Source organism: Astyanax mexicanus, chromosome 23, assembly GCF_023375975.1.
Source record: "Astyanax mexicanus isolate ESR-SI-001 chromosome 23, AstMex3_surface, whole genome shotgun sequence".
Lineage (NCBI taxonomy): Eukaryota > Metazoa > Chordata > Actinopteri > Characiformes > Acestrorhamphidae > Astyanax > Astyanax mexicanus.
The window spans coordinates 29,964,521-29,990,226 of NC_064430.1; the positions used below are offsets into that span (position 1 = coordinate 29,964,521).

General features: G+C 37.1%; 1 protein-coding gene across 1 annotated transcript in view; it reads left to right on the top strand.

The window, feature by feature from the left end:
• Window positions 1–343: 343 nt before the first annotated feature.
• cdh16 (cadherin 16, KSP-cadherin) overlaps window positions 344–25,706 on the top strand; it is a 136,622-nt gene continuing 111,259 nt past the window's right edge. Inside the window, exons 1-5 of the mRNA XM_022665170.2 lie at window positions 344–397; window positions 3,676–3,774; window positions 12,359–12,493; window positions 14,393–14,522; window positions 20,531–20,689. Coding sequence (XP_022520891.2) covers window positions 353–397; window positions 3,676–3,774; window positions 12,359–12,493; window positions 14,393–14,522; window positions 20,531–20,689 — 568 coding nt within the window. The 5' untranslated portion in view covers window positions 344–352. The remainder of the gene's footprint in view (window positions 398–3,675; window positions 3,775–12,358; window positions 12,494–14,392; window positions 14,523–20,530; window positions 20,690–25,706) is intronic.

Below are 25,706 nucleotides of genomic sequence, written 5' to 3' on the forward strand. Positions count from 1 at the left end.
CATGTGCATGTTTTTATACAACTTTATGCTTTTGTAATACTAATAAAGAGAAGGTTTACTGTAGTTATCAGACTAATTACATGACTTGACTTGGTTCTAACCGTGACATTTTAATAGTTTAATTGTACAGTCCATCTTTCCACAATCTGTTCTCAGTAAAAGGAAGACAGTTGTGTTAAACACTGTATGAATATGTTTGGATAAAAGTGATGCAGAAGTGTTTAAAATCTGAATATTTAGATTTACATTATAGGTCAATGCTCACAAATAGCAAAATAGCCTCTCAATGAAATAAGCTGTCTAATTTAGAATTATGAAATATGTTAATTTTGTTCTCAGTCAACAGGCCACGATGTTGTCAATGAAGAAGTTGTCTTTATGGATCATACCTCTAAATGTAAGTCTTTTTCTGTTTTACAGTTTATATTTATTACTATACACCAGGGGTCGGCAATTACTAAATTTAGCTGCAGGCCAGATATTTTCCAAGCCATTACGTGGCGGGCCATAAAAAAAAGTCTGTTTTGGGAAATGAAGTGAAATGGGATGGAGTGCTACAGACAAGTAGCTCTCCAGCCCAGAGGGTTGTTGAACCCAATTGCAGAACAGTTCATCTCAAAGCAGGTAAACCCAAGAAGAAAGGAAAAAATAAAAAAATAAACACACCGCTCCTCACGCGGGATCAAAACTGCGTCGTCAGGGTCGCAGTCCAATACACTACTGCTGCCCCAGGTAGTGAATTGGGACACAACCGGGAAAGAACGCCCTTATAAGGAGATAGGGAGTCCAAGAACGGGACTTTTAGTTAAAAAAATTGCTCAACAGTGGCAGTATGTTAAATATAAGGAATGTATTAATGTGTGTAATTCATGTGTTCAAATCAATATATTGCCATATATCAGGTTTCTGTATAAGGTATACTGTGCCAGTTACTAGGACTGTATGTGAAGTTCAGAATAAATAACAAAACTATTGAATTGACCTTAAAACCCAATTCTGAACAGTCATGGAAAAAGAAAACACCCTCATTCCTCATCAGGGTGATGCACTGAAAACACAAAATCTACAGATGAGACTCTGGGTAAGCCCCTCGCATAGATACTGACTGTCCAATCATAGATTAATGACGGCAAGACTAGGAACTTTTGACAAGCTTTCAAAATGATGGATTTTCTGCTTTACAAGTAATGCCTGCAATGTCCAGACTGATTGTCTGGGTCAGAAAAAGGTCAACAACCCATCATAAATCGTTGATGCCCCCTGTAATATTAATGTTTGTCTGAACAAGAAAAAAGACAAGCCTAGTTTGGCCAGACAGACATTTACTGCACAGAATAATAAATAATGGCATTTCAACTGAAGTGAGGCTCTGGCACAAAATACGACATCTATAATGTGTAATGCCCCATTAATTTGTAGACAGCTGAAGCTCATAAACGCTTAATTGGTATTAATTTTGGCTAGACAGGCCAAGGAAGTGTTGCAATCTGGGAAAGACCTTCCTGGGAAACCCTTACAGTGTGGGATTTCCCAGGATGTTCTGTACATGTGACTGCATGACAGCTATTGGCTGCATAGAATATTTGATGGTATGAAAAAGTTGTTGTTGAAAAATGAAAAATTAGTTGTTTGGATCAGCAATTTCAGTTAAATATATCATATAGCAGATGAACACAGTGATATTTGATAAAGGAAATGAAGGATTTACAGAAAGTGTGCAATAATGCTTTAAACTAAATTAGGCAGGTGAATAAATTTGGGCACCCCAGCAGAAAAATTACATCAATATTTAGTTGTTCTTCCTTTTTAGAAATAACAGCCTCTAAATGCTTCCTATAGCTTCAACCTTCAGGTTGAAGGTATTTTGGACTATTCTTCTTTATAAAAACGTCTCCAGTTCAGACAGGTTTAATGGTTTTTGAGCATGAACAGTCCACTTTAAATCACACCACAGATTTATTAATAATACAATAAAATTTAGGTCTGGGGTCTGAGATGATCCTTTCAGAACATTGTACTTGTTCCTCTGCATGAATGCTTTAGTAGATTTTGAGCAGAGTTTAGTGTTTTGTGTTTAGGATCGTTGTCTTGTTGAAGTATCCAGCCCCGGCGCTTCAACTTCAAGTCAAGTCAAGTCAAGTCAAGTAGTTTTATTGTCAATGCTGCATATGTACAGGACATACATAGAATTGAAATTACGTTACTCTCCTTCCCAATTTTACAGCAAGTACAGATAATGGATAATAAAGAAAAAGGGGAGACACTATGTGTACAATACAGCAGCAGGGACACAGACATACATGAGACAGAACAAGGTGCAGTAGTGGTGGGGGTGAAGTAGATATATAAATAGAAATAAAAAGAAATAAAAATATAATCTAAATGAGTGGGAGACACTATATGTACAATACAACAAAAACACAATAGACATTTGTGAGACAGAAGATAATAGTGCAATATTAATGGTGATTAAGATCAAGTGACAATATAAATAGAACCCGTATAACAGTAGTGCAATGTTGTATCTAGCTTAAGGCTGGTAAAGTTCTTAAAGTTCCCAGTTCTTGGGGAATTAAAGTGTGTATGACAGTGCAGCGTAACAGTAGTGCAGGTATTGGGTGTGTAGTGCAGGTCCATTTACAAAAGTTACAGTACTGTGTGTGTTCTAGTGCAGAGTTTCAGTACTGTGTTGGTGGGAGGGTGTGGGGTCAGGATGATGAGAGTGTGTGTGCTGTGGGCAGGATTGGGATGGGGGGTAGAGCAGGAAGAGAGTTCAACTTTCAACTTTCTCACTGATTCTTAAACATTGTTCTCATTAATCTGCTGATATTAACCCTCAACTTTAACAAGATTACCAGTACCTGCACTGGCCACACACCCCACAATGCTAGACTAAGAAGGCTAATGTTAAAATAACAATGCTACCAGCATAGTAGCAACGGTAACAGCGATGCTAACAGTACTGTGGATATGCTTCGTGCTGTGTTCTATTGCTAATGTGGCAGCACATGTGTTGGCTGAGGGCATGGGCTAACATGTTAGTAGTGATGGTGTGCTAGCTTGTTGAAGATTTACGCATATATAGTGGAGAAAGCTAAGGTAAAGGATGTGCCATAACTGCAGGACTATTTAATGTGAAATAGCATAATTATGTTAGAAAAAAAGAAGCAAGCCTTAGGGAAATGTTATACTATTTTTCCAGTACCCTGGCTCCGGTCCTATCACAGTGTTTTTTATTATGGATTATGATGTATTATTATACTAATAGGATGGGATCATTTAAAGCAGTCAGTCCAAATGAACCAATAACATGACCCCACACTTGGCACCGGAAGCGGAAAGCTTCCACACATGCAGCACCCAAGCTCAAACCAGCTTTCACCAAACACACTGAACCTGCGGAGCTAACCTAAATAATAAACACTAAGTATAGAAGTATAAGTAAGTAAGTAGTAATAAGTATACAAAAAGAATAGGTCAATTACTAATTTCAAAGAAATTTTCAGTGTCTAGTTCTTTGCTGTGTGCTAACTATAAGCTAATCTTGCTAACACATGCTCACAGTTTACTTCAGGGTAGACTACACAACTGCTAGCTAGCATATATGCTAATGTTTAATAAACTTTAGTACTTCTGTAAACCTTTTTTAATACATGTCCTTCCTCTCTGTTTCAGCTGCTGCTTTCTCTGTCTGTCCTGAGTGGCGAGGCGGCGCACCTTAAGATCGGTGTTCCAGAAAACTATGATGGTATTTTCCCCTGGTACCTCACCAAGGTGAGTTCTCTACACTGAGAGGACAGAGTGACACTGTTTCTCTAATCTTCCACTGAACTCATTTCCAACACACCGCAAATTAGCCCATCAACTGGAGCAACAGTCCGGCACAGTGTTTAAAGCAATGACAACAGGATGTTTTATATGTCTGACAGGACTTTTTAATTTTTTTTTCAATCAAGATAGGAGAGGTTCTGCATGAAAGACCGAACATTTTCAGAAAGTATTTCAAATATCTCTAAAAATCTGTGCTCAAAGTAAGAACTTTGCATCTTAAAATAAAAAATAGGGCCCTATCTTACACCCTGCACAAGGTGTGTTGCGATGCCCATTGCTATTTTCGACCCTGCCAACAGTCTTCTGATATTTTTCTTGGCCTGCCACTTCTGGACTTAACAAGAACTGTCCCTGTGCTCTTCCATTTCCTTACTGTGTTCCTCACAGTGGAAACTGACAGGTTAAATCTCTGAGACAACTTTTTGTATCCTTCCCCTGAACAACTATGTTGAACAATCTTTGTTTTTAGATCATTTGAGAGTTGTTTTAATGAGCCCATGATGGCACTCTTCAGAGGAGATTCAAATAGGAGAACAACTTGCAATTGGCCACCTTAAATACCTTTTCTCATGATTGGATACACCTGGCTATGAAGTTCAAAGATCAATGAGGTTACCAAACCAATTTTGTGCTTCAGTAAGTCAGTAAAAATTTTGGTTTAATGCATATTGCACATTTTCTGTTAGTACAATAAACCTCATTTCAATCCTGAAATATTACTGTGTCCATCAGTTATTAGATATATCAAACTGAAATGGCTGTTGCAAACACCCACATATTTACAACTAAAAATGATTAAGATTAATAGGGGTGCCCAAACTTTTTCATATGACTGTATAAAGAGCTTTGTATTGTCAAGCCTTTAAAGTAAAAAACAGCTGAATGACGCATCATTTCGTTTCCAGCTGGTTTCTTGATGTCAGTAAAGCATCATGATCTGCTGCTGGAGAGATCGCCTCACCTGTTGGTTTTTTGTGCTAAATGGAGCAGTTATTATTGGCCTTGTGTTATGAATCAGGCGGCCGAGTTGAGAGCAGCTTATTACAGACCACTCACTCTCAAACGTCAAAGAGGGGAAAAGACTCAGAGCTGAGAGCTTTCGTACACACTGTTCACTTTCCTCTTTTATAGAACTGAGAGCTCAAGGTGTAATTATGAGCCCACCACTCAAACACCGGGTCCTTGTCCCCACACTAAACACGAGTCCACAGTGACGGGTGATAGAGTCTTTATCAGATGGTAAAGGGCTGGTAATGGACAGGTTGATCTCTGCAGCAGAGAACATTATGAGAACATTTAGAAACATTTTCATTAGGGTTAGCTGGAAACATTACAGAAATAACATGTGATGGTTTGTAATAATGGTTTGTTATTAGAACATTTCTCACAAAACGTTCACAGCTAAATTAATACTGACATTATGTAAATGTTAAAAGTGAGATAAACATCCCAAAAACTAAAAATATTATCCAGGTTTCAATTCACTCCGGTCGGGCTGAGATTTCCCACCACTTTTTCTTGGGCCGGGTCGGGTTAGACTCTTTTTTTTTAATGCTATTTTCATTTTCTATAAATCTATGGTGTAATAATCACAACATAGTAAAATAACAAATCAAACTGTGTTTTAAAAAAGTTACCTCTGTTGCACAGGATAAGTTAATCAGTGTTACCAGCTTTAGAAACTGCAAGTAAGATCACCTAAATACTTCACATAGTATTTTGGTTTGTTTAACACTTTTCACTTTTAAGTTACGACATGATTCCATATGTGTTCCTTCAGAGTCTGGATCACTTCACTGTTAAGAAAAAGATGAAGTGTGTCCAAACTTTTGGCTGATATATGCTTCCATCTTTTAGAAAGTAATCAGTCATGCCTTATGACATTATCAAAATGCACAAAAACTCGGTGGATGGAAAACCCATTCTGACATTAAAAAAACTTTAAACATTAAATAAAAAAACATTCTAAAATATTCAGAAAACTTGGCAGCTTGAACATTGTAAGAATATTAAACATAATGTTAAAAAAAGTTTTAACATAAATGAATAGCTGTGTGTCACTCTGGCATTTTAATTGAAGGCATTTTTAAAAGGCTTGAGGTTTGAGATGGGCGGCTCCCTCACTGTTATTTGCATTTTGATGCTGAGCTATCAGAACGATCTTTAAGTCAGATTTAATGATGTGCGTGAGGGTGGGCGGCTGATTACCCCACTCTGTTTGCTCTGAAAGGATGTGATGGCGGTTATGCAGTGTTTATTCAGGATTTCAAAAATAAGTGACAAATAAATTGGCTGTGACTCACTGGTGGGCTTTTTGTGGGCTTTACTTGATGCTGTTTACGATATATGTGTATTTTTTTTGTTCTATATAAACCTATGAATAAAATAACAGGCATGGCTTACCTATTAACAGAGCAGGCAGATTTACTAAGAGCCTCTTCTTATTCAATGTGCTTCTATATGTGTCCCTTAACTGTTTCCTGCAATGTAGAAAATACTTTAAATAAAACAAATAAAGAAAAAGAGGTGTGTTCAAACTTTTCCCCAGCTACATACTCTAAAAAAAGTTTGAGAACCACTTAATTGAACTTTACCCAATTAGAGCTATTCACTGTATACCTGTAACTCTACCTCTTCACTACTTGACAACTAATGCTCTCAAAAAAGATATTAAAGTAATTAACTTTTGACGAGTTCAGCACAGCTGTTAACTGAAAGCCTGAATTCCAGGTGACTCTACCTCATAAAATTGACTGAGAAAATCCAGCCAAGATGTACAAAACTGTCATCTGAGCGAAAGAATAAAAGAATGTAAACATACAACATTTTCTGGTTTGTTTAACACTTTTTTGTTTACTAAATAATTCTATTGTGTTTTTCTTTGAAGTTTGAATCACTTTAGTATTAAACATATTTTGTGTAAAAATATTCAGGGGTTGTACAATGAAACTGAAACTCCTGTCATTTTAGTGTGGGAGGTTTCATGGCTAAATTGGAGCAGCCTGGTGTTCAATCTTCATTAATTGCACATTGCACCAGTAAGAGCAGAGTGTGAAGGTTCAATTAGCAGGGTAAGAGCACAGTTCTGCTCTAAATATTGAATATTGCAATGCACACAACATTATGGGTGACATACCAGAGTTCAAAAGAGGACAAATTGTTGGTGCACGTCTTGCTGGTGCATCTGTGACCAAGACAGCAAGTCTTTGTGATGAATCAAGAGCCACGGTATCCAGGGTAAGCAGGGTAAGGGTATCCATGTCAGCAAACCACCAAGAAGGACCAACCACATCCAACAGGATTAACTGTGGACGCTGTAAGAGGAAGCTGTCTGAAAGGGTTGTTCGGGTGCTAACCCGGATTGTATCCAAAAAACATAAAACCACGGCTGATCAAATCACGGCAGAATTCAATGTGCACCTCAACTCTCCTGTTTCCACCAGAACTGTCCGTCACCACAATAAATTATTGTGGTCTAAAACCAGGTGTTTCATTTTCATTGTCCAACCCCTGTAGGTAAAGGTTGAAATTAATATGAAGCAAACTCCCTCTCTTGATATGAGCACTTTAAACAATCAGCATGCTACTAAATCTGCCGCACATCAACGTCCCGAGAACAGTTTTGAATTAGCGAGCTGAGAATTGTTGGAATAGCACTGGCCGCTGAGCCTGGCCTGCTAAGTGGTATGCATGACCCCATAGAATAGCAGCTAAGCTAAGTTCCTCAGTCAGCAGGAACACGCTTTATTTCAGCACTGGCACCAAGTGTATGCCACGCCAGGCCATGCCAGGTTATTAACCCAGCAATAGCAGCGTGGCACGTGCCTCATAGTGCCAACCGTCAGAGGACTTAGCGCTGTCAACAGCAGCCGCCCCGTTAGCTCTGGGGGAGTGTGTGTGTGTGTCGGGGGGGGTGGGCACGTTAAGAGGTTGCCGCCAGAGACGTGGCATGGCTGTTTGTGTATTTTGAGATGGACTCTGACAGCGTGCTCTGTCATAACCCAGAGTTTCCACCAGCAGCCCTCCCGCACCGCGCGCTAGCTGTCAGACACAACTGTGGAAAAGAGAAAATTAAGCTTGTTGACTTCAAAGCAGCAAAGAAATGGCCCAGGCCTGTCAGCTGCAGCGACATATCCTGCTGTCGGGCCAAATAAGGGAGGACAGTTGGGGTGTTTCTCGCCTGCTTCACATCTGTGGCCTTTTTCATTCATTTCATTTTTTTTGTTGTTTTGTTTTTTGTTAGAAAAGAAGCAATTCTCTCAACGTCAGTATCTGCTGTTTCTCTGCACTCCAGTAAATGTACTATAGTAAAAATCTCTGTTAGCTGGGATAGTGTTAAATTCAGAGGTGGAAAGTAACTAATTACATTTACTCACATTACTGTAATTGAGTACATTTTCTGAGTAATTTGTAATTTTTAAAGTACTTTTGGTAACACTTTATACAGCCCGTGTTTTAGAGGGTAAGTTTCCTTTACTTACGGTGTAACTTCTCTGGATGAATCAGTACATTCAAGATACTTACCAGGTCCTACAGGTACTTTTACTTTAGGTATAAATAAATTACAACCAGAAACAAGAGAGTAACAACTAGATAACTTTCAGAAACTTATGTTGTACTTTCCCAACACTTATTGTGTAACTGTTTTCCATGAATCAGTAAATACTAAATACTTACGGGGTCCCACTCTTACTTAAATGTAGGTACAAATAAAGAACACAAGAACCTGCAAATTACCTAAATTTTTGGTGCAATTTTCATATAAAATAATAATATATAATCATTTTGCGCTTTGTTCGTGGCAGTTATGAAGGCTTCATTCCAGTCACACTCCAGGAAATAATTATTCTAATAATTATATGAGGTTTTTTTTTATGAGAATTTGACTTTAAAGCTAAAAACAGTCAGGGTGGAGCAGGAAGGAAACATATAGTTTGTAATGTCAAGATTAAAATACAATAATATTTAGATATCTTTAATTAGACCATCAGGAATGGTGAGATTTTAAAGAAAATGTATTTCTTAATACACAGAAACAACAGGGTTTTATATTAATGGTTAATAAACCCACACCTCACCTGATTTCTACTGTTCTTACTCTATAAATACACAGTATCAATAAAGTATCTATCTATCTATCTATCTATCTATCTATCTATCTATCTATCTATCTATCTATCTATCTATCTATCTATCTATCTATCTATCTATCTATCTTGTATTTACTCAGTAATTACTCAGAAACAACAGGCAGGGGGCTGTATTATGTAGTGTACAGTTTTTTAACATTTATATTCTGTAAGTACACAGTACTTGCCTTCTAAAACGTGCTACGGTACTTTTTAAAATAGGTAATTTTACTTTTACTCAAGTTCACTTTGACGCAAGTAATTTACTTCTCTACATTGGAAAACTCCCAATTACTGAGTAAAAAATGAAATGCTGAAAAAAAAAATTGTCTGAATATAAAAAGGGCAGCTGAACTTCTTCATGCAGTGTTTATTACGGTTGGCGGGAGAGACGCTGTGTGAATTAACTGTGCAGGCGAGTTATGCTACTTATCGATATGTGTCATGGTGTGCACAGAATACAGACACTTGCGGATACAGTAAAAATGGGTGTTTATTAAAACGTTAGGCAGTAAAAGAGTAGTCGTACATACAGAGAATACATAAGTAAAAACAAAGAGCAAGGTCATACACGAAAAACAATCACAGGGAAAAATAACGCTTTGTAAAGTGGTAAAACCAGGCAAAACGCGGCACCTGTGTGTTCGTGGAGTGTCCTTAAATACTGTCACGTGAGTGGGTGGGTGTGTGTTTGACGTCAGTGTGTGGTGCGTTCTGGGTAGTGTAGTTGTTAGACTGAAAACCTCCGTTAGAGCTGGATGCGGGAGAAACAGGAGTGCCTACAGCACCACACGTGACAATATGTGCTTCTTTACGGCACTGCACATGTACCAACCAACATTTTTCATGTTTTTCATGATAATTTCTTATGTTTTTATTAGGAACATCTGCTTGAATGATAACAAAAACATGTAAATAGCAGTTAAAGCATAGCAATGGCAAGATAAAAAATAATAATAAACTGTAAAACTATAAAAATAAGGTTTATAGTCACATATATGACCAAACTTTTTAACTTTTTAACAGTAAAGAAAAAAAAGGATCATAGAAACTATGCCACTTGTTCTTGAAAATGTTTTATGGGGTGGTTTTAACAAAATATTTAATGTATTAATTATTTAATTTATGATTTGTACTTTTTACATCAAATAAATAAAAGTAACTTGTAACTTTTACTCAAAGTTATTTTAAATTGAGTACTTTTACTTTTACTTGAGTAGAATTTTAACAAAGTAAAGGTACTTTTACTTAATTACAATTTTTCAGTACTTTTTCCACCTCTGGGTAAATTAACACGCTCACAGTTGGCCTGTGATGATTATGGTATGTTTATCTACAATGACATCTGTCAATATCTACATGTTAGGCAGCAAGTGAACAGTCAGATGTTAAAATGGGTTAGTAGGTAAAAATGGGTTAGTGTTAAAATGTGAGACACTTTGCCGAACTAAATTATGATGCTAGACAACTGCACTCTACACCCACAATGTGTTTGAAATTATCTCTGTTTTGCTGAACATTTACTTTCTTTATATAGTGAATAGTGAATGAATTAATGAATTAATGAGAGTCAATTAGTCACTCCCAGTCTTGCTGATGCCTATTACATTATTTTTATAGTTCTAGTAGTTTATAAACCTTATTTTGCACTAGTTTGCACTGATACATTTACATTTTTATAGAACTGTGTATTTGCATTTCTGTATGGATGACATCAGTTTTCCTCACTTTATGCACATCAACTGGTTCATTACCTCCATTCTCCATTACACACACACTAAAGACTTTATATTTTATTTTATGGTATTTTTATATGTATCGTTATATTTTATCCTTCTTTTGTAACTTTGTGTACTATACATACCTGCTGCTGGATGTCTAAAGTTTCCCCTATCTATCTATCTATCTATCTATCTATCTATCTATCTATCTATCTATCTATCTATCTATCTATCTATCTATCTATCTATCTATCTATCTATCTATCTATCTATCTATCTATCCAGCTTTCTAGCTAGCTAGCTATCTTTCTATCTTTCTATGTAGCTGTCTAGCTAGCTATCTATCTAGCTTTCTAGCTATCTATCTATCTATCTTTCTAGCTAGCTATCTAGCAAGCAACTATCTATCTATCTATCTATCTTTCTATCTTTCTATGTAGCTGTCTAGCTTTCTAGCTAGCTATCTAGCTATCTATTTATCTTTCTATCTTTCTATGTATCTATCTATCTATCTATCTATCTATCTATCTATCTATCTATCTATCTATCTATCTATCTATGTAGCTGTCTAGCTAGCTATGTATCTAGCAAGCTATCTAGCTATCTTTCTATCTTTCTATGTAGCTGTCTAGCTATCTATCTATCTAGCTTTCTAGCTAGCTATCTAGCTATCTTTCTATGTAGCTGTCTAGCTAGCTATCTATCTAGCTTTCTAGCTAGCTATCTAGCAAGCAACTAGCTATCTATCTATCTTTCTATCTTTCTGTGTAGCTGTCTAGCTTTCTAGCTAGCAATCTAGCAATCTATCTAGCTATCTATTTATCTTTCTATCTTTCTATGTAGCTGTCTAGCTAGATATCTAGCTAGCTATGTATCTAGCTATCTGTTTAGATATCTATCTATCTATCTATCTATCTATCTATCTATCTATCTATCTATCTATCTATCTATCTATCTATCTATCTATGTAGCTGTCTAGCTAGCTATCTAGCTAGCTATGTATCTAACTATCTAGCTATCTGTTTAGATATCTATCTATCTAGCTAGCTAGCTAGCTAGCATGCTATCTATCTATCTATCTATCTATCTATCTATCTATCTATCTATCTATCTATCTATCTATCTATCTATCTATCTATCTATCTATGTAGCTGTCTAGCTAGCTATCTAGCTAGCTATGTATCTAGCAAGCTATCTAGCTATCTTTCTATGTAGCTGTCTAGCTAGCTCTCTAGCTATCTATCTAGCTTTCTAGCTAGCTATCTAGCAAGCTATCTAGCTATCATTCTATGTAGCTGTCTAGCTAGCTATCTATCTAGCTTTCTAGCTAGCTATCTAGCAAGCAACTAGCTATCTATCTATCTTTCTATATTTCTGTGTAGCTGTCTAGCTTTCTAGCTAGCTATCTAGCAATCTATCTAGCTATCTATTTATCTTTCTATCTTTCTATGTAGCTGTCTAGCTAGATATCTAGCTAGCTATCTATCTATCTATCTATCTATCTATCTATCTATCTATCTATCTATCTATCTATCTATCTATCTATCTATCTATCTATCTATCTATCTATCTATCTATCTATCTATCTATCTATCTATCTATCTATCTATCTATCTAGTAGAACTGTTAAAGAAGCGCTTGTCTAAATGTCTCAATGTTTTGGACATTCCCCAACAGCTACCCGACCTGCCCCTAACATACACTGATCTATTGGTGAGTGGTGATGACGATGGCATTTTTGGAGTGGAGTCTGGATTCTTGTACGCCCTAAAGCCACTGGACAGAGAAAAGCAGCCTTCATACTCTCTGCAGGTGGGTAATATTTATGTACAAACTCAAAATTGTCATTTATCAGCTTAGATTTCTCCCAAATCAGAAAACATTGGAACAATACAGTATTTCTTACATTTACTTTGGCAGTCGGTAGAGAGTAAATTTGGCCTAGAGTCTTTAACGAGCAAAATGGGCAGAGGCTCTCCAGTTTGTAATTAATGTGTGAGAAAAGTATTGAAATGTTTAAAAACAATGTTCCTCAGAGAAAAATTCCAGAATTTGAGAATTCCATGGCGCTAAACCGGGGCGAACAGTGCTGGAGAGCCGGTCACTCCAGGCACTGAACCTGGGCAAACAATGTTTGGATTTTAGCATAGCAGGCTAGCTTACTCTCCTACAGTCCTTCTTTCTCACCTCCGCTGGCTGTTGGTAGTAGGCGGTCTGTCAGAGATATCCCTGGAGATCCCTGGAGATCCCTGGAGATATCAGCCAATAGCATTCTCTGACCCCACCACCAAACTGTCAAAACCACTGCTTTCAACACTCGTGTGCAGTGGTCTTAAACTCATTTTATCTGGGGTCCGCTGGAGGTAGAGTCTGGGTGAGGCTGGGCCACATCAGGACAAGGACTCACTGAACGTATTTTTTGTTCAACGCATTTTTCCATGCCAGTGTTTTGTCAAGTTATCAATACAGGCTTCCTGAAGACACTGCGCATATGCTAACCTACATTTAAAAAATATTATTTCTTATGTGTTCTGTAATAATTCAGTTTTTCTAGTATTTTTTGTGCATTTAACAACCTGGACTCACTGTCATTACACTGTCAAAATGTAATGGCAGTTAATAATAATAATAAAAAAATATTATCTAAAAAATACAAAAACAGATTATAATAAACTCTTACTACCATAACTTTACCCAGGTACAGTGATTTAGGCTGTGCAAAAAAAGTACATGAACTTCTACTGGAAACAGTCGACAGAATACTGTATCTCTCGGCTCGTCGTGTGGGCGTATCTGTGACGTTTTTAAATTCAAATGAATCAACAGATGTTGTCATCCATAAGTATAAGATTTTTAATTTTTAATCAACCTCACTGTGACCTTTAGTTCTATAAATCAATATTCCGCCATTTTCAGCTTCTCTTCTGTGGCTAAAAGGCAGGGAGTTCTGTGTGTGTGAGGCTCGTATATATAATTTGAATAAAGTTGAGTTCTGCTGAACTTTTAGCCGGAGGGCGGGGCAGTGCTCAACACAACCCAGCATGCACCGTGGCATGCAGCGACTCTTTCCATTGAATTGAATGATGTGTTGTGCTGCTGGATGGGGAGAGGATGCGTCTTTCTTGCGGGGCGCACTAACACTAACATTTTATTTGAAGTAGCAGGCCACAAAATATAATTCTGCAGAACGCAATTGTCCCGCTGGGCACGAGTTTGAGACCTCTGCTCACGTGCAAAAGAAGAGCCGCAAGCAATTTGCATAGTGTGCGAGGAGAACTGTGAATTAGAAAAAATAACCGCTTGTTTACCGCTTGCTTCACCACCCCAGGTTTCTTGGAAAGGATGTATATTAATAAATGAAATGAGGTTAAGCAGACAAAACATGAAATATAATGGGTTTATTTTGTCTGCAATGAAAGAAAGTCAAACGTAAATGAAAAGTTCAGCCTCGTTCTGCCTCGTCATCATGCATCATGATCAAGGTAATGATCTCTAAGTTTAGTAATGTCTGAATGTTTGTAGCACAGCTTTAGCATAAAAAAGAGCCTGGTCTGAAAGCAGACATCCTGCATCCTGCAATTTGGCCTCGAGGCTGTGCCAAAAATACCTGGCGTATGGCGCAGAAAATTGCAGGTCATAACGTGTGATGAAGGGCTGCAGTAAAAAGGCCCTGCCGAGCGTCCACTGAACACATCTGCGTTTCTCTTCCAGGTGTCCTTCACAGCATCCATGCATCCTCAGAGCTTCACTGTGGAGGTATGCGTCATTGACAAGAATGACAACGTGCCTGTGTTCCTGGAGGAGAGCATGCGAGGCTCGGTGCAGCTGGGTCTGCTGAAAGGTGGGTGGGGTTCATCAGGGCTCCGTGTGCAGTCCTGTGCCAGTTCATATTCATCCTTGTTATGCTGACTGATAGTCCTGAGATAAAGCTACAGGAAACTGGATGATAGGAGATTTGACATAATGTGAGATCAAAACTAAACAAAACAAACTTGTTGGGCACTTTTGGACAGTGAAATATTAAAAAATACCTTCGAGGCATTGCCGTGCTGCATGAATGTGCATATCTCACAAGTGAAGGGTGCTACATGTACCCTGAATTAAATATGAAGGAACAGTGAATCACTTCAAGGTCTCCTATTTTTTCCATGTTGTTTATTGCGATGCATCACCGATGCTGCGTCTATCCATTGACGTGATTGACGTCTTGCTTTCGTATCATAACCTGCAGCCAGATTCAGCCAGTATGAGTGTCTGAGTGTGAAGCTTCATCACAGACAAATACAAGATGGAACGTTCTACCCTTCATCGGATTAATGCTTTCAGGGAAAGTTTTTTTTTTTTGCCTCTTGTGTGTGCGTCATGTGCTGATCAGCCAAACCATTAATACCACTAACAGGTAAAACTCACTTAAAATGAAAAAAAAAAAAAACATTGATTATGTTAATCTACAGTGACATCTGTCAACATCTACATATTAGGCAGCAAGTGAACCGTCAGTTCTTGTAGGTAAAAACGGTCAGTGTTAATATCTGAGTCACTTTGATGCTCTAAACTCTGACGGCTAGACAACTGCACAGTAAACCCACAATTTATATTCAAACAGAGAGTTTAGTCTGTTGATACTGACCTCTTCTTTTCTATTGGCTCTTGTCACATTATATTTGCATACTGGTTTGTGGTTGCATACTGGTGATGGTTACCCCAGGCTACCCGAGGATAACTTGTAGGTCATAATTTATGATTAACTGCATGCTCTCTTTGTTAAAGCCTATAAGAGCAAGCATCATTTTCTGAAAATGCTGTGTTGGCTCTGTGTTGCCCTGTTGACTCAACAGCTTTTCTTTCTCCATCTTTTCTATGAGTTTTTCAAATCTATATTTTAGTTAAAGGACATCAAAAGAGAACTGAATACAAAGCTATTTTCTTCACGTGACTCTAAAGGAAAGTTCAGAAATCAATATTTGGTGGATTAACCCTGGTTTTTAATCACAGTTTTCATACACCTTGGCATCATGTTCTCCTCCACCAGTCTTACACACTGCTTTTGGATAACTTTATGCCTTTACTGGTGCAAAAATCCAAGCAGTTCAACTTGGTTTGATGTCTTGAGATCATTCATCTTCCTCTTGATTACATTCCAGAGGTTTTTTTTCAATTTGGTAAAATCAAAGAAACTCATCATTTTTAAGTGGTCTCTTATTTTTTTCCAGAGCTGTATAATTATTACTATAATTACTGTGTAAAACAATTGAATTAATCTAAAATGTAAGAATAATAGGTTTTCAGTAAAAATGCTTTACACTTTTAAATGCTTAAAAATGTTGATACAATGAATTATCTCAAATTATTTAAATAAATTTAACTTATCCAGGCTTACACTGTTGAGGGACAGAACATCTGCAAAACATTAGGCAGGTTTTTAAAGTGCTCCAAAGAGAAAAGCCAATCAGCGAATTGGCAACAAGGTCATGGATGCCCAAAGCTCACTAATGCTCATAGAGGCTCCACCCACCTAACAGATTAAAAATTGATTGATGAAAGAGCTGCTCAGCCATGAGGAGTTTAAGAGTTTAAGGTTTAGCTTTACCTACCACTCTATATCTCTGTTATATCTTTACAAATAGCAAAATTCTTTAGTAGGTGTATTATTAAAACAGTTCTGTTCACATTACTTAAAAGTAAAAATCTTTTACTTTCTGGATCTGGACTACCCACCTCTGTGTGTAACTACAGGATTTACATAGGATCTCCAGTGGATTTCGCGTTTTACAGAGACTCTAAGACTAGGTCAGTGGTTAAACTGCACTTAGAAGGGCATTGTTACACATGTTGTAATATAACATATGACATTGCAAAGACTGTTATTATTGTACAAATTTCTTTATTTTAATATGTCTTGCTGTGTCGCAGTGCTGTTAGCCAATCAGAGGCGATATGTTTGCATGTATAAATAGTCATGAGCAAGAGCTGTAAGATAAAAAAAAGAGTTTTACTGGATCACCGGAACACGTTTTTACACAAAAAAAACAGTTCACATGGCATTCATTCATTCTAGAGACCACAACTAGATATTTTAAACTGAATGAAAACATGATGGAATGAGACCTTTAAATGAGTACTAGACATTTATAATGTCTAGTAACTCATTATTATGTGTTCACTATTCACTTTTCTGCTTTAAAGAGGACATGAAACATATCAGTTTGTACGTAAAATTTGTAAGTTTTCTAAGGGATTAAATATAGTGGAATTTATTTTTATTATATAAAATGTTTACACACTAAATTATAATATATTTATGTTTGTTACGTGTGCGCTAGGGCTCGCCATGTTGCCCGTGCAGCACTGGTGACGTCACGAGGTTGGTTGGTTGAAGAAAGAGACTGTAAATAGCTATACACAGTCTATGGTTGAAGAACCCAGGTACATAACTAGTGTAAAAGAGCTTGTTGTTTGTGGAGATTATGGATGAAGAAGAAGCTGAACTAGACTAACGTGGAGCATTTACTCAGAGATCTTTCCTGCAGAAACCTTAGCAGAACTTTTCAGATGCTTTTCTGAGAGCGAGACATTTTGGAGGTGTCTATTCTCTCTCTACGTGGAGCCATGCAGAAACCCTGCAGCGCGACCACAGCAGGTACTGCCAACCCGTTAATCAGCTAGTTTATATACATTTAGCTATTTAGCATGTAAAGTCCAGAGTTCATTAAGACTGAATGAAACGTACATGATTTAAGTGGATATTGAAACACCCAGGCGCTGTTTGGTTGATAAACCGTTCAGTTTGGAAGTTAGAAGGCTTACTGGGTACTTAGCTTCATCTAGTTAGTGTTAGTTAGTTAGCTAACTAGTAGCTAAGTAGATAAGTAGCTAACGCTAGCTATGTTATCTTTTAACTGTCAGCTTATCTAGACTTTCTGTAAGTTACCTCTCGGTGCTCTGCTGGGTGTGCTGTGCGCATCGTTTGGCTCGTTCCGTGCGGCTACAGCTGCTGCTGTTACAGTACCTCCAGTCGGGCGTTTTTTGTATTTGTATGCTCCTGACTCAAAACCCTCTCCTCCACATAGTCCTGGTCTAGAAAGTGCTCGCCACTAACCCCTAGCATTGCAGCTAACCGGAGGATTCTCGCGCTTCAGTGCTGCTAGCCCCCGCTGAAGAACAGCTGTCCGCTTAAGAGGCGAGGTATAAAAGTGAAACCTTTTTCTTATTCTTCACCCTATAAAATTTTACTATACTCAGTATTACTACACCCAGGGGCAATACAAAATGCCCCCTGTTTTGCGTTGATTTTTGGTTTGGATTTTATTATCTATTGAGGAACTAAGTTACTGTAGACTCATAGTTTATGTTAGTGAGGCGTTCGGGAACCAACCTTGTGACGTCACTTTCAGCGCTGGAACAAGATGGCGCTGCGCTTACTTAATAAAAAATAACATTTAGATTGCTTATTATTTTAATTCAGTTTCACTGACAACTGTTAAGGAGAAGGAGAAATATATTTGAAATCACAGGCCACAGACTCTGTAATAAAACAAATAATGAAATATACCACTTTAAATAATATTTAAAGTAATTTAAATAATTTTGGCCCGTTTTTCTGCGCTAGAAATGCGCACCCTCTCCGCTTTTAGACTCTTTGACCCGTTTTTCTGCGCTACAAATGCACACTCTCTCCGCTTTTAGACTCTTTGACCCGTTTTTCTGCGCTACAAATGCACACTCTCTCCGCTTTTAGACTCTTTGGCCCGTTTTTCTGCGCTAGAAATGCGCACTCTCTCCGCTTTTAGACTCTTTGACCCGTTTTTCTGCGCTACAAATGCACACTCTCTCCGCTTTTAGACTCTTTGGCCCGTTTTTCTGCGCTAGAAATGTGCACTCTCTCCGCTTTTAGACTCTTTGGCCCGTTTTTCTGCGCTAGAAATGCGCACTCTCTCCGCTTTTAGACTCTTTGGCCCGTTTTTCTGCGCTAGAAATGCGCGCTCTCTCAGCTTTTAGACTCTTCTTTTAGACCCTCTCCGACTCTTTGGCCCGTTTCTGAAACCTAGCCTTCAAACTTTGAATCTCACATTATAAAAACCTGCTTAACAGCGGGCCAACTTTCATTCTATTTCTAAAATACCTCGCGGGCCACTCCAAAAAAGGAAACAGGCCGCAAATGACCCGCGGGCCGTAGTTTGGACACCCCTGATTAAGAGGATATAAGTAAGTGTTTTCAGATTGATTATAAGATTGCTTTCACACTGCCATACTGCCAATCGTCTAATTTGCTGTACTGCAAATTAGACAATCAGATAATAATCTAATTACAAAATCAATTTTGCTCTAATATAATAATACCTTCATCTGTCTGCCAGCACAAAATGCATCCACTCATTCATTCATACCAGCTGGAGATGTTCTATCAGTCTCCTCCTCTTTTCTATCAGAGCAGCTACAGCATGGCTCCAGCTCTGCTGTTAAATGTTGTCATGGTTACAGATCTCAGCCCATTTCCCCTGATTTCTCTTTTAGTCTCTGCATCTGTTATCTGTTATTTTATTTTTATCAGGCCATCTGGTGACGTATTTTTTGTGTGTTTCGAATAGACAGACAATGCATGAAGTCAGGCCTAAAAATAAAGGTTTGCTGTCCATTAGAGTGCTTCACGTATTTCTGTATTTAGTGAAGGAAAGCTAATAGAAATATTGAAAGGAAAAGAATATACAGTGCTGGTGCCACACTTTCGCCAAGAGTACAGATGAGTAAACAGGGATTATACGATAAATACAATTCTTTTTATTTATTTTTTTAATAAGCAGCAGGGCCCAATATTGCTTAAAAGTCAGAATAATAATGACTTATTATATAAAAATACCAACTTAGTATCTCAAAAAAACGACTAAGTACAACACAAAGTAGCAAATCATTGTGAAGTGAAATGAAAACAATACATTATTTTAGAAAAGTTTATAAAATAAAAATCTGAAAAGTGTGATGTGCAAAAGTATTCAGTATTTACTCAGAACTACCTAAATAAAATCCAGTGCAGCCAATTGCCTTCAGAAATCATTAAATAAGTTGATAGAGTCCTGCAGCTGTGTGTAATTTATTCTCAGTATAAATAAAAACACCTCTTCTGTGAAAATGGCACAATATATATTTGAAATACTTCAAAAAACTTTTTAAGTTTTAAAAGTTGTATGCTTATTAAAAATAAATAGTCTAAAAAAAAAATTATTAGTGGGCACTGGTGGTGGTTTTCTCAACTATTTTTGAAACAGTGCATTAAGTTGACCTGGTGTATCAAGTCAAGGCAAAATTTATTTATGTGGTGATTTGTATTGAATCTCATGGATGTAAGTTTTATGGATCTTTGATAGCCACCAAGCAGTATACAAGTGAGCTAGTTTTCTTAGCTAGATTAGCTATAAGACTTTAAACATAAATTTTACATTTTATGTGTTGTGTGCATTTCCGTAAATTTACTGGTATTTCTATATTGTAAACAAAGGGCCTTATTGTTAAAAAACAGAACATTTCTTTAAAGTTAATAAAGGTTTTGTTTTTAACGGAATTTCCAACCAATATGATATTCTATATTTAGACAGTATTTATCAGTAAATGTACAAAAATATATCAGTTTTTTTTTAAATACAGCTTAATTGCTTTCTTATGCATGTTGCACCTTTATACAGATACTAACAGATAAATATGTAGAGTATGGTTTTTAAAAATGGAAAATTCTACTTTTTTTGTAAACAGTTATTAAATGATGTCATCTAATACTGATGTGAAAATGGATTGGAAAAATAACTGAAATGATCAGGTGTCGTATCCCACCTCCCCACCTCTCCCACCGAACCGCAGGGATCCCGTTTATGCAGGTGGAGGCTCTGGACCGTGACGATCGCAACACTGCCCACGCTGACCTGCGCTTCAGACTTCTGGACCAGACTCCCCGCATCCCCGCCAGCCACATGTTCCACATAGATCCCAACACGGGCGAGGTCTCCCTCACTGAGGACGGTAAGGATCACAGCGGCTGTGAATTTATTCAATTTTACACAAACGTACAGCACAACAAACAGCAAAGACATTCTGGTGTCTAAAGTTTATATATATACATAAGTACAATATATTGCCAAACGTATTTTGTTGTCTGCTTTTTCTCACATACTGTGGAATAAACTGCATAGACAAAAAAAAAAAAACTAAGTAAATGATGTGGGGTTGGTTGATGCTGCAGTTAGTCTGCAGGTTTAGGTTCAGCAACAGTATGTGCTGAAAGAATGAGGTCAGCTGACTACCTGAATATACTGAATATAGACCAGGTTATTCCATCAATGGATTTTTTCTTCCCTGATGATACACACGGCCATATTCCAAGATGACAATATCAGGATTCATGGTGCTGGAATTGTGAAAGAGTTCAGGGTTCAGGGAGCATGAGATCATCATTTATCATTTTCACACATGGATTGAGAGAGTTCACAGAGTCCAGATCTTAACCTCATTGAGAATCTTTGGGATAAAGTGCTGGATGGAGAAGAGCTGCTTTGTGCAGTGGTCAGACTCTACCATCATCAATGCTGCTGCAAGATCTTGGTGAAAAATTTATGCAACGCTGGATTGAAATAAATCTTGTGACATTGAAGAAGCGTATTAAAACAATGCCACAATCAAGCTTAAAGTGGTCCAATTAAATATAAGAGAGTGTGACCTTTTTTATGGTGGTAGTGGGAAAATTTCACAACTGGACACAGGTGGCATCTTATCATGGTAACACACTAAAACTCGCTGAGGTCCTGAGAGCAACCCATTTTTTCACTAATGCTTGTAGAAACAGTCTGCGTGCCTAGGTGCTTGATTTTCATACCTGTCAAGTTTTAGATTTAAAAATAAGGGATATTTTCTTCTGTCCGCTTAAATCCGTCCCACCAGCCCAACGAAGGTTCAGTATCCCTTACATTTTAAGACAGGTTTACAAAAAATCTAAAATAACCACATGTGAACCACTTACACACTACGATTAGATTATCAGAATCTGAAATGTTGTGGACATTCCTACATATGTCATTCTTTTAATACTGCCTAATTACCCTTTTCTAGATATTTAAAAGATTTCATGTCTTTTTTGGGATAAATGCTCTCTTTTATATTATATATATTTTTTATTTATTTAATAGATTTAAAATTTAACAAAGGGTGCACAAATTCTGCAAAATGACTGTAGGTGACCTAAAAATAGTATCATGAGCTTTTACTAAAAGGACATGGACCAGATATATTCCATTAGTAAAAATTAGTCCTAAGTGGCCTACACAATGAATAATTTTTAATTAATACTTCTTCCTTTTGATCACTCCACCTCTGATCAGTTCAGTTAATTTCGGTCCTCTCCACATTTCTAGTTAAACTGAGTCACAAGCTGTAATTTTTTTATTTTAAAAGGTTTAATCTGTGTGTTTTATTTCGGAGACGAGTATTTTTAAGCAGCTATCAGAAAAATCTCATCACAGTTTACATGATTAGCTCCGTTACCTTTCTTTTAGAAAAATCTCTGTATATCCAGATCTGTTTTAACATCAGCTGCTCCGACTAGCTCCCTGAACTCACAGCAACGGGGGGCTTCCCCACACTGACCCTCCTTTGCAAGCTGATTGGCTGTTTCTCCTGAAAGGCGGGACTTTCTCCTTGAACCGGCTCCACGATTGGTTAAGAGACACAGAGCGGTCAGTGCCCTGTCTCCTCAATAATATATTTTTTTAAATCTTAATATAATACGGGAAATTTACGGGAAAATACTAATACGGGAGGACGGCGGGAAAGAGGAGTAAAATACGGTAGTTTCCCGGCCAAAACAGGAGACTTGACAGGTATGTTGATTTTATACCTGTGGCCATGAAAGTGATTGGACTTGAGTTCAATGATTTGGATGGGTGAGTAAACATTTACACAGAGAAAGCTCTTCTAACCTTTGGTAAATTTACAAATGTTAATGCAATGCTAGTTAAGCGTTAGTTAACGTTTTTATCTGAGCCCTGTACATTTTATATCGCTTTTACACAGCCAGTTTGTAAAGAGGTAGTACACTGATATATAGTGTGATAAGGGATGTTAAATGCTTTTTTAATATATTTTATGCCAGTAGAGTGTAAAAATGAACTTAAACCTGTCGTATTTTGAATTCTCTTCTATATCTGCCCCATACTGGCACTGTATCTACGTTATATAGCGAACCTCTGTATACAATTTTCTTTTATGCAGGTGGATTGAAGGCCTGCCACAATTCCTAAAAAAAATTGTACCATTAAAGGTCTATTTCCTGAGCTTTGTGAAATAATATAGGTCTCTTTGAGTTGTATATGAATACTGCAAATGAAACTGTTTCTCAGCCTCTATTGTCTGCAGTAGCTAGTAAAAGAAAATCCTCAGAAATACAAGTTGATCAGAGAGACGTTAAGTGTCAAAATGAACCAGTGACTTCATGGCCTCGCCCACCTCAGCTCAGGACCACCCAAAGGCAGAGCTTTTGTTTACAGAGCTAGTTTTGCAGCGTTTCAAAGTTTCTTGGGCCGCTTGAGTCTGATGTTAAGTGAAGTTTAAAGGTTAACTTTACCTAGCACTCAGTGTTTTAATGTTTATAACTGAGGCTGTATCTCTGAAAACATTTTGTCCTTTGAGTTTTAGAGCTGTAAAATTGACTATAGGGGGGAAGGCAGGTAGGTGTTCTCTGCTGCAGTGCTTTTAGCCATTCAGAGGCAATATATTTGCATGTATGAATATTCATAAGCAAGAGCCAAAATCCTGTCTTTCTTTAGAGATCACTAATTCAGTGGAATAAAGAATGGCTTAATAGAAACACCTGAGCACTTTTTTTTTCCACCAAAACGGCTCACGTAGCATTCATTCATACTCAAGACCACAACTAGACATTTAAAAATGAATTCAAACACGATGGAATGAGACATTTTGAAGGAAAAAAAATTGCTACCTTACTTAAAAGACACTAGTCATTGTTCAATATAAATTATTTGCAATTTTCAGCCAAATAATTTCAGTTGCCAAATATTTGGTTCATCTCTAATGTACAATTTAATGCAGGGGTGTCCAAACTACGGCCTGCGGGCCATTTGCGGCCCGTTTCTTTTTTTGGAGTGGCCCGCGAGGTATTTTAGAAATAGAATGAACGTTGGCCCGCTGTTAAGCAGGTTTTTATAATGTGAGATTCAAAGTTTGGACGCTAGGTGTCAGAAACGGGCCAAAGAGTCTAAAAGCTGAGAGAGTGCGCATATCTAGCGCAGAAAAACGGGGCCAAAGAGTCTAAAAGCGGAGAGAGTGCGCAGTTGTAGCGCTTAAAAAAACAGGCCAAAGAGTCTAAAAGCGGAGAGAGTGCGCAGTTGTAGCGCTTAAAAAAACAGGCCAAAGAGTGTAAAAGCGGAGAGAGTGTGCATTTCTAGTGAAAAAAACGGGCCAAAGAGTCTAAAAGCGGAGAGAGTGCGCATTTCTAGTGTAAAAAACGGGCCAAAGAGTCTAAAAGCGGAGAGAGTGTGCAGTTGTAGCGCTAAAAAACAGGCCAAAGAGTGTAAAAGCGGAGAGAGTGCGCATTTCTAGTGAAAAAAACAGGCCAAAAAGTCTAAAAGCGGAGAGAGTGCGCATTTCTTGCACAGAAAAACGGGCCAAAGAGTCTAAAAGTTGCCGTAATTAAGGAGTTTAATATTAAGAGACATCATGAAATTAAACATCAATTCGAAAAATCTTAGTTTACACGACACTGTCAAAGATAAAGATAGTAAGTCACACTGTAAAAAATGTGAACAGTGTTTACTTAAAAAAATTATGGCAACAAAGTGACACGTAATATAATTGAGTAGATTTTAATTAGTCAAACTTTGATTAAAATTTATTGAATAAATTAACTAAATTTAAGCAAAAAAATTAAGCAAAGGCTAATAAAAGCAGCAGAATAAAATGTGTTGGATTTAGTAATAGCATGGCAATTTTTGAGTTAATGTAACTCAAAAATATTTATTAAACCCAAACTAATTAATTATGGAAAGTATATTAATATTTATTAAGTAGCTGAAGAAAATTAATTTATATTTACTCAGTATCTGTAGAAAATTGATTAACATTTACTAATGATCTGTGTGAAATTGATATAAGCTTACTAAATGCCTGAGTATAAATGATTTGGATTTACTAAATAAAATTCTATTCTAGATCTACTCAGATTTACCAAAAATCTACCAAAAATCATGTCTTGTTGGTGCCATGGCTTAATTAATTATATTAACAGGTTATCATGGAATAAAACTGTAGATATACAAGAGAACTGTAACATAGTCTGACAATCTGTGTCCTTCATGTTGATAAGGGTTCACTTGGAATGTTACAAATAATGCCCAATAAAAATTTAACAACTGCTCTCTCCACATCACTTGTGGTTAAAACTTCCCCATAAGATTTTTTATAGTTTTTTTTTTTATGTTTGCAAGTTCTGATCCTGTTGGGGCAAAAAAAAAAAAACAATATTTTGAAATTTCAAAGCATTTTTATTTCTTACAAAACTCGTATTACAATCACTGATTGAAAACTGCAGAGCCATGCCAGTAAAAGACAACTAAAAATCAGACCATTTATCTTTCTTCTTTTTTACCTTGCTAAAATTGGATTATTCACAATGTACAGCTGTGCGTACCAAAATTAAATAAAAAACAAAGACTCTTCCCGCAAATGTGTATGATTATTTGGACTGCAAGAAACATCTGAGATTAACTAAGCAAGCTGGTAAATTGAACAATGAAGCTTGAATTTAACAAAAACGTGTGCATTTAACAAAGCTTTAGTTTTAGTTTTGAGAGACACAAAAATTCTTCCTCTCGGTAAGTATCCCTTTTCTTAAGCTATTAGATTTTTCTTGAGGCTAATCACTTTTTGAGAGTCTTGTTTACACAATGCTATCACAACGCTTATGAACATTTGTCTGTGCCAATATAAAATCAAAAACATGAAGCCTCATTAGTATGGTTATTTGGACTAC